The following is a 10,275-nucleotide window of genomic DNA, read 5'->3' as shown; positions in this document are numbered from 1 at the left end:
GTCACCCTCCTCAACGTGAGAGGGGGTGTATTTATAGATGTAGAGGGATGTGTGCACTCCCAAATTTGTGTAGGGATCTTTAGGTTGATCATCAAAAAGAGGTGTCTTTGCATCGACGGTGGGTGTAAAGTCATGATAAGAGCCAATGGGGTGTGAGCATGTGTTTAGTTGCCTTAGGAGAGGCTTCTTGGGGCCTAAGGGAGCCAAGATTGAGATCCAAGTTGCCAAATATGAGCTTGGTCGCGAAAGGAATCGAGATCAGAGTAAAAATGGTAAATTTTGGCTTCTTAGATTTGCATAGATTCGACAGTGAACTAGGGTCGAGTCGACATCGAAAAGGGGTGAGGTCGGCATTGAAGGAGAGTGCTCGATTATCGAAGAAAAAATTTTGAATATCGAAGCAAGTTAGACAGTAGAGATGTTCTGCCCGACAATCAAAAGGCATGGCTCAATGTTGATGGAAGGCAGGGTTGATGTCGACTCGGGGTCTTTGATTGTCGACTTGGGTTTTGATGTCAACAGGCATGGAATGGGCTATTTGGGCCAGGGTTTGTGCTGGGCAGGCTGGTTCCAAGGAGTCTAGATCAATGCTAGCCTTTCGAGGGGTTCTTGAAGGGCTTGGAGGCTCTGGTTCAAGTTCCGGCAAGTGGAATCGATGATTGATAAACGGATTCTGGTAGTGCACACTGACGATACACCGGCTCTAAGCCTTGGAGGGTGCTCATCATCGTTACGGGAAATGTTCGGGGGAAAAGACAAAATGAGGTGTCTACAGGGTGGTGTCCATAAAGGTATCAAAATGGAACTAAAACCGAATATTTGAACCGGAACTAACCGTTTACGATCGAATCGCACCGTACCGCACCATAGAAAAATGATCTGGTTTTGATGTCATAGGTTCTCTTTCCGGCTCGATTTTGATTTGCATCGTAAAATCGACGGTTCTAAATTGAATAGGAACTAGAGAAATAGAATAAAAATCGATACCTCTCAATCGAATACTAGCCTTTGCATCAATTGGGTTAATTAATAAAATAATGATTAATTTAATAAGCAAAAATTTTTGCATCATACTTGGAACATAAAATAAGTAAAATATCTTGGGACTACTTATATATAATATATATGTTCAAATACGAATTGAAAATGATGTGTCATGTTAAAATGGATTAACAAAACCTTACCTGCTAATGGAAGAAATAGTTTGTTTATATCATGTCAAAGGGAAAAAGGGATAAAAAGGAAAATTGGAAATAGGATGAGTGGGGAAGAATGCAAGACTTAGAGAGAGAGTGGAGAAACACGAGAATATATAAGATTTGAAAAGTTAAATTTGTCTTCATTATTGTTTCCTAAAACCAGCACTATAAACCACATGTAAACCGATTGTGAATCGGATAACGAAAACCGAATAGAAATCAATCAAACCGGATCGTATACAATACAAAACAATTCTAATTTTGATTGATTCCTATCTGGTTCGATTTTGATTTCATCTTTTAGTTTTCCAGCTGCACTTCTCACGAGACACCGGCCACTCGGTAAATTTATTAGCCTCCTCCTTGCCGGTTTAATCACACACACGCATACGCACACATGATTCTGGTGGGGTTTTTTTTTTTTTTTTTTTTTTTTTCTTTTTTAAAGGTTCATGGAATTAATTGAAATTAAAAATAAAAAGACGACAGGAGTCACATTAAAAAAAAACCCTAGATACGAATAAAGTCAAGAAGATCCATCAGACTACAATACATTTTGTAAAGGACCGATGATAGTATTGGTGGAATTCCTTGCAAACTGAAGGTTCCCAGGAAGAAGTTAGATAGTATTCTTGTGTTGTTGTTGTTGTTTTGTTATATATACATATATAAAGATTATGAGTTTCAGAGGATTCTCATAAGAACTACCAGAGGGTTTTAGCCTTTTGCCTGCTTAACCATTTTAAGTGAAGCCTCGCTGAGCTGAAGAAGTCCTATAAAATAATAAAATTTCAAGAAAAGAATGGCTAATTAAATGAGGTCAAAGTGGTGGCAGGAAGATGAACAGCGTCGACCATCCGCAGAGCATATATATATTTCTATTTAGGAACATTAAAAGTAGGTAGAGAGGTGCACGCACGTACATTTTAGCTTGTAGACAAAGCTGGTGGGATTATATTATTATAATATATGTATGCTTTTGAATTGGAATTTGGAAATGAAACAGGAAAAGGAAAGGTTATTGGACACTTGTTTTGGTTTGGTTTGGTTTGGACTATCATTGCGTATTACTTACTTAGTTTTGGGCTCTCTTTCTTAATTAGTTGTCTCACACAAACTGAAACTTAATTTAATAAAGACTTTTGACTCTGTGCTCAGCCAGTTCCCTCTAGCTCTTTCCTCTGCACTCATTGAGACTAATTAATTGTGAGTTTCATAAGTATATAAACCAAATGAACCCCTCCAGTCAATTCAGGTAGTAGCTAGCATCCAACAGCTTCTCTTTCTTCCTCTCCTTAATTTCATATAACTCTTCTTGTCTTCTGTTTCTTCCTTCTGCTTGGAGCTTCGATCCACAAGCAGCAGCTCTTTAATTTTTAATTGTTCTCCTGGTCGTAAGAAACCCAAGACCCAGCAGTGAGGCCAGGAGTCAGTCAATGGCAAAGGAGGTAGAGCTGAAGGTGTTCTTAATTTGGCCCAACTCTCTTAATCTCTGTTTCTGTCTTTTACTTGTTCTTATTGTTATTCCCCTCTGTAAGAGCGCGTGCGTACTCTTTCTTCAAAAAAAATAAAAAATTGCTTTACTGATACACAACAAGTTCATGCATTCGGTTTGTTCTTCCAGAGGGTCGAATTGAAGGTGTCGGTCAACTGCTGCGAAGGTTGTAAGAGGAGAGTGAGGAAAGTGTTACAAAGCATTGAAGGTAAAGAATTAGTGAGAATCAGGAAAAGATGAATAAATATTTAAAGGATTTATAGAGACATTCCTCATAAGTATGATTTCTACTAAAAATTGACATTTGTAGATTGCTGCTATATGATCAATGAACATATATATGTTGTTTGTATGTGCCAGGTGTTTTGAAGACGGAAATCGACCCAACGCAACCAAAAGTGACGGTGGTGCTTGGAAACATTGATCCTCAAATCCTCATAAAGAAACTAATGAGGGCCGGAAAGCAGGTGGAAATATGGCCCAGCGACATCAAGAAAGAGAATACCAACAATCTGGCGCTGACTGGAGATCAGGGAAAGGACTATGGGGAGTCAGCTGTATTATTTACAAGTGGAAAAGATAAGGGAATTGGAGATGGGTGTGGTGGTGGTGCAAATGGAAAGAAATCTGTTTCTGGGTTGGAGCAGGATCACCAAGGACGGGCCACAGATAATAAGCAGAGGAAAGAGAGCAGCAGTACTGGTGGTAGTGCAAACAGAAACACAAACACAAAGACAATGGGGGGAGGGGGGAGTCAAAAACCGTTAGAAACCAACAACAGCAACCAGAGTGCCCCTCCTGGTCCTTCTCCTCCTCATCCACCTCCACCTTCACCTCCAACCCATCATCCAATCCATCCAAACCAAGTAGTGATGAGTTGCAACCCAACAGCCACCTTATATCCAAGCATGGTGCATGACACCGGCAACATCACCTCTTCTGCCGTAAGTACTGCAACAAATAGTAATAGTAGTAGTGGTACTACTACTACTGGGCATTGCTACATGGTGGAGTCTTGTGCCATTCCCCTAGCCGTGGCGCCCTATTATATGATGCCAATGATGGGCTCCTCCTCAAACTCTTCTAACCATGCGCTGCCGCCTCATCAATTTAACTGTGTCACCGCTGAACACTTCTTCAAGCAATCGACGTCACCCTGTTATCCACCACCTGCTCCTGCTCCAGGGCCCATGTCCATGGTTGGTGACTATTTCAGTGCTGAGAATACAGTCGGATGCCATGTCATGTGAAATTTTTTATATAGAACTCAGATGAGAGGAACTTTTACCTCTTCCTCCTTGCAATTTTTTTTTGCATCTTATTTTGAGGATTTACTTTTACGGAGTAGGAGAAAGGGGCTGACTTCACTTCTCCCACCCTGGACCCTCACAAAGTCCCACCGAATCGACAGGATTTGGCCCAAATTCAAAGGAAAAGCAGTTGGATATGTTGATTGAGGCTGGGGTGTTTCGCTGGTTATGGGGTGAGGATGGGGTTTGCAGGAAAGCCTGAAATCGCTGAGGTGAAGTTTATGACGATGGGGCTGCGGGGTGTGGCAGCAGAGTTTGTGATGGAGAGGGTTGCAGGTTGTCGCAGGCAGAGTCTGGTGTTATATGGGCCCGGGTGTTCAGGGCAGAGGTATGTGCTTGCGGGAGGTGGGCGAAGCACAAGGGTAGGGATTGGCCCTTGTGGCCTAGGTTGCAGGCAGCCTACGCCTGGGCTGCAAGCTTTTAACGGAAAAAAAAAAAAAGGTTTCAAAAAAGAAATAAGCATCACCACTCCATACATCATCCGGAAGCTTCGACTAATTAGTCAAGCAAAAAGCACCTCTACACCCCATGACCCCCCACCCCTGCACCATCAACGATTTGCGGAGTGCCACTAGTCTGAAGCGGAGGAGGGCCATCCACATGGAGAAACCAGAAAGAAGCTGCCGCCAGGACCACAGGGGTGGGGATCACAATAAACACCTTAAATCTGAAACTAATAGCATCTTAACATCCAACCCTCGAATCAAAACCCCATAAATTCAATCAAGTATAAAGGAATTGGATTTTATTAAACCATGAAAAAAACGAAGCTCTGCAAATCTAAACTACTCTCTCTCTCTCTCTGAGTCTCTGTTTCTATCGGTTATCGTTGGTTATAAAAAACTCACTAACAAAGAACTGTATCTCCAAAATCAAATATGACATAAATTCACAAAAACAATGCTTCAAGAAACTAAAAACTGCCATGGATCATCTTCAATTGATCGTCTCTACTCTTATAAATGGGAGGGGCAGAAATCTGCCAAGTCGAAAGCAAACGCTTTGAGAACTTTTGGACACGATGCAACCGCCCTCTCTGCTAGGAAATGAAATCCGTCATGTTACCATGCTAAGTTGGCTTTCTGAAAATGATGCAATCGCCTCTCTGCAACCTCAGCCCCACAATCGCTGATCTCTGCAAGCCCCGCGCCCTGCAACTCATCTTCTCTGCTGCAATTGCACTCACTCTCATTCACTCTCCCTCCTCAGCCCTCACTTTCCCTCTCCCCGACCAACCTCCCCCTACAAGCGTGAATCACCTCTCTCTCTCTCCAGAAAGCTCCCACCCCCTTCTCCCAGCAATCAACAACGGATGGAATTGGGAAAGTGGAGTGTATTCTCAGGCTTCTCCACCCCGGACCCCGGTGGCTCTCCCCATCGACACATGGGTCCCAATTCAACAAGTCTCCCTCCCCATCTCCCCCTCGAAACAGACAGGACCTTCAGGAATTAACAAAACAAAAACGCCAGCAGATCATCGTCTTCCCTACCATTGAAAGTGTGAAAGATGCATCTTGTGGAATTTGGCCTCCAAGACGTATTCTTTGCCTTTCAGAGGTATCAACCTGATGGTGTTCCTGATTTGCATATAATATGAGTGTAAAAGGTTTGCCTTAGTTGGTTTTCCAAAACTAGTCAGTAGAATGCCCAAGACTGTTGCAACTTAAGCCATTTCTCCCCCCCCCCCCCCCACCTTTTAACTAACTAACCTACAACACTCAAAATCACAAACCTTGAAGCTAAACTAAGAAACAGAGAAGTTTCCGCCATACAAAAGAAAAAAGGGAAAAAAAAAAACAGAGAAGTTCTACAGATCCAATACAAAAGATGCCAAAAACACCAAACCGGACACGCTTCCGTTAAGAAAGCAATGGTGTTGGTACCAAGGAAAGGGTGCCCAACCAAGTAAATGAAGAACAATTCTCTTATTACCAACTATTTTTGGGGCTGACTAGCCAATCCTAGATTTATATCCACGGGGGGTTTCCTTATGGTTTAACACACGCTGCTCCTTTGACCGAATCCTTCACCACTTCGAGGCTACGGAGCCACAAAGCAAGAACATTGGCAGAGGTCTTGGGTTTAATTTAATGACGAATATATTAAAGAGCTGAAACCAACCAATGGAGATCAAAACTAGCAAACACCAACAGTCAGACAGAAAAAGCAGCAATCGAAAGAAAGAAGCAAAAAAAGGAAATCTGAATAGGACCCTTGAAAGTTAGATTATCCTAGTTTCAGAGCTTAATCAAAAGCGAAAATTTTACAGAAATTATCCTAGTTAACCAACTGCTACGGCCCTAAACACTAAGCAGTAGACTGGCAACACAAGATTACCATCAGTGCAGCGCTAGAGATCAATTTAGTAAATTATTTTGGGAAACGGCTCGGGTTGAGATCAGTTTAGTTTACTAGGATCGCAATAGGCGAACGAAGAAGCCAACAAAGGGAAATTACAGAAAAAAATGGTTGGATGGATATACAATCCACGGTTCTACTACACATTTTATTAATATTGATGATATTGATACTCAGACAGACACATCAATAACCCTAACTTACTTACCTCCGTACCTACATACAAGTAGTCAAGTATAAGTCGTGCAGTACAAAATTTTTTGATAAGAGTGATGAAATGCTGAAACAAAAGGGAGAGATAAACACAACACTTCAACTTTGTGGATCGGTCTGAAATTCGAATTTCTGTCTTCTGATCGACCCTTCGTCATCAATTTGAGAAAGGTCGGCGGTATTCCAGTAAGAAACAGAAAGAAAATCCAGCCAAGCGAAGATTTCAAATATTTCAAACCCTGAGTATCTGGAGCTTGGTGGAGAAGGCAATGGCAACCCAATCGGGCTGGGACGAAGACCACTGCAGCTGCTCGATCTCGGCTCCAGCAGTGTAGGCGAGGATGGGATCGAGGCCACCCTCGACGGGCTGGCCCATGGAGGAGAGATCCCAAATTAAGGCCTGGGAATCGTCGCCGGCAGTGCAGATGTGGCAAGAACTGTGCGGAGCCCAAGCGATGGCGTTGACGCTGGCTTGGTGCCTCTGCAACTCGACGACGGGGAGGGTGGGGAAGCGAATATCGAGGACGACGACTTTGGCACTGTCCATGATGATGGTGGCCATGTACCTAGGGTCCTGCTTGTTCCAGCCTAGGCGTACGAGAGGGGTATCGGGCTCGGAACTCTCGTAGATGATGGTGGAGTGCTCCTTGTCGCGGAGGTCGAAAACCCTAACGGAGCCGTCGGCGGAAACAGAGGCGAAGACGCCAACGCCGCCCCAGGCGATGTCGTAGACCTCTTTGTCGTGGGCGATGAGCTGGGTGTCAACGGCTTCACGCTCGATGTCCCAAATGGTGCAGGTGGTGTCGATGCTGGAGGTGCCGATGCGCTTGGGCTCCGCCTCGTTCCAGTCGAAGGAAGTGAGAGGACCGCAGAACTCGCTGTTCTTGTTGCCGTTGAGCAGGCTCTTGAGGTCCACGCTGTCGTTAGCGTCGGAGATGCGCCAGATACGGAGGAAGTCCCCCGAGGTGGCCAGCAGGTCCGGCTTCTGGCATTCCTTGTCAGGGATGAAGATGGTCTTGGTGGGTGGATAAGGGTGCTCGAACGACAGGTTGGGGTCCGACCGGATCTCGCCGTTGGAATCGTCAAGCTGCACGATCTCCACCCGGTTTGGACACTGTTCCAGCAGGCTAGCGATAGCCAGACGGTATTTCTTGTCCCTTCGCACGCTCCAGTTCATGGCGTAGATGTGCCATGGCGCCTCGTACGTGTATATCTCCGACCTTTTCTGCTGTTCCTCTGATGATCCGTCCTGGTTCGGATCGCTACTCGTCCCCATCTTCCTTCTTTCTTTTTATTTTGGTCTGATGATGATTCCGTCCCACACTAATAAGAACCCAGGATTCAAAATCAATCTTCCCCTCCGGCGTCCACCCACCACGGCACCCACACGCAGCAGGGGTAGAGCTCTATACATACTCCATGGAAGCCGTTAGCCCGTTACCCTTCCTTTCCCTTCCCTTCCCCCTGTCCTGACGTTAAATTTAAAATTCTTAACCCTAAACCCTCTCTCTCGTACGAGTCTACCTCTATGTTCTAGTAACTTCCAAGAAATTTTGCGATTCTTAATTCCAGCTGCCCCAGACCGAAACTAGGGTACCAGGCCGAGAGTGTGAAAAGGAAGAAGGAAGAGAGAGAGATGACTGGCTGCGAATGCAAGAATCAAGAAGGAATTAGAAGGCGATACCAGCGGTCATAACATAGCAGGGCCGAGGGGACGATTAGCCTTCCGAGTTTAGGTCGTTGGAGGAGAATATTTCAGATGGAGAAGAAGATTTCCGGGTCAACCGATTTGCCGTCCTTATAAACAAGGAAAAGAAAGGTTGCGTACTTGCATAGCATCTGGGTGAGGCGGTGAGAGAGGGAGAGAGAGGGGTAGAGATTTAGGTCGCGGAAGAAGGGTGGTCCTTTCAGCCGGGAGCAGAGGAAGTCGATCGGGTAGAGGAATACTCGGCCTCGTGGGATCCCCCAGCGAGGTATCTCCATCTGCCACGTGAGGATCCAAGGGCTGGTCTTGCTTATGTATTCTCCCAACTACTCTCTTTCTTCAATACCTTCCTATATTTTTATTTCAAAGCTATCGATATTTTTTGGCTTTTTTTAATTATTTATTAATTTTTCTCTCTTTCTCTCTCTTTCTCTCTCTTTTATTTCTTCTTATTTTTATTCAAAAGCTATCGCTTTTTTTGTTTTTTTTTTTTAATTATTGGGTAATTTATACATACAACCCCTAAGGTCCAACGAAAGTATAATTATACCCCTAGTTTTGGATAATTTTATGTATCCCTAACGTTCACAAATGTTAACCCATACACTCATTCCATCAGTTTATGACTAACAATGTTAAAAATATGATGTAAACTGATAAAATTGTCCTTGTAAAAAAAAAAAAAATGCAACTCATCTTCCCCAAATCAATGGGGGAGGATTAGTTGCAGGTATCTTTGTAGGGAACCGATCCCGATTCACTCTCCTTTCCCTCTTCCATTTGCTTTAGGTTTATCTCAATCCTCAGAGAGATGGAGTGTTGGTATCAGCTTTTTCAACTAGGTAAAAAAATTCAAATAGATCTTACCATTAAACCCACCAAAATCCACTTAATGGGTTCAGATTCAAGCTGAAATGATGAAGCAGCAATCTGGCCCCTCATTTGGTTTCATCAAGCTTCAATTAGGTGTTCTACTTTCAAACCAAACGATTTAGGGTTCAATAAACCAAACAATCACCCCTATTCAAAACCCTAGTTCGTTTAGAATAACCATAGTAATAGAATAGGAATTTTTATCCTCTCCTATTACAGCACGGTGCTGTAACGCATCTGCGGCGGTTGCAGAGGCCATGTGTACCATGTGGGGTCCGCTGTGTCACATGGCCTTCGCAGTGCCATACGATGCGATACTGCACCGCGCTGTAACAGGAGAGGATAACGATTCAATAGAATAGCCCATTTTGATCACCTGAGCGACGTCGACGTCGACAATGTCCGTCTAAACACCTTGGAACAGAAACTTGATGGCTAAATAGAGTGGTTTTTGGCTTCCACTGAACCCCATTGTTTTCATGTTTCCATTTCCCATCTGCTTCCTTTTCATCTCTACTGACTAAGGTTTCAATCCCAGCAATGATTTCATACCCTTTCAACCTCCAATCATGGCTGCCATCCCACCTCTGCCTTCCATTCCAGCCAAATCGCCGACAACATACAAATAAGCAGCGAAAATACACAAATAGATCAAATCCTTGAGGGGGATGGGGGGAAGAAACCACAAAACCAAACACACACACGTATATTATAGCAGAACTTGTTCGAACTCCTAACTAAAATAATAACCATTGAGCAAGAACAGCATATGTGAAATGCCAAATGTAAACCCTAATGCCCTTTTCTCTCTCTCATTCTGTTCATCGTCCATATCAGTCATCATCATCACACATGATCACAAGTGCTTGGATCTGTGATCCTTTACGCGGCTCTGCTTATTTACTTGCAGCATTCATCAGTATCGTTTTGTGTTTGCTTGAAAAATGCAATCGCGGTTCCAGAAGTCCTACCGTTAAGCAAAGAGAACAGAGGATGAAAGGTTTGTCTGAAGAGATTTTTCATGGGTCGAGACTTGCTTGCGCTTTTTTCATTTGTTCTGTTTCAGATTGGCCAGTGTTTCTCTAGCAATTGAACTTCAGATATTAGTAGTTTTCAACTATG

The 10,275-nt window shown here is 43.7% G+C and overlaps 1 protein-coding gene across 1 annotated transcript; it reads right to left on the bottom strand.

Annotated features, from left to right (window-relative positions):
- Positions 1 to 6,785: 6,785 nt before the first annotated feature.
- LOC122656985 (WD repeat-containing protein LWD1-like) lies at positions 6,786 to 7,873 on the bottom strand. The gene has a single exon (XM_043851708.1). The coding sequence runs from the start codon at positions 7,849 to 7,851 to the stop codon at positions 6,808 to 6,810; it is 1,044 nt and encodes a 347-aa protein (XP_043707643.1). The 5' UTR covers positions 7,852 to 7,873; the 3' UTR covers positions 6,786 to 6,807.
- Between the last annotated feature and the right edge of the window lie 2,402 nt (positions 7,874 to 10,275).

This window comes from Telopea speciosissima, chromosome 3, assembly GCF_018873765.1.
Source record: "Telopea speciosissima isolate NSW1024214 ecotype Mountain lineage chromosome 3, Tspe_v1, whole genome shotgun sequence".
NCBI lineage: Eukaryota > Viridiplantae > Streptophyta > Magnoliopsida > Proteales > Proteaceae > Telopea > Telopea speciosissima.
The sequence above is the reverse complement of the archived record's forward strand: the minus strand, read 5'-3'. Positions and strand labels throughout refer to the sequence as shown.

Excerpts from the sequence above, each read along its gene's own strand:
- LOC122656985 (XM_043851708.1), bottom strand. The coding sequence starts at position 7,851 with ATGGGGACGAGTAGCGATCCGAACCAGGACGGATCATCAGAGGAACAG.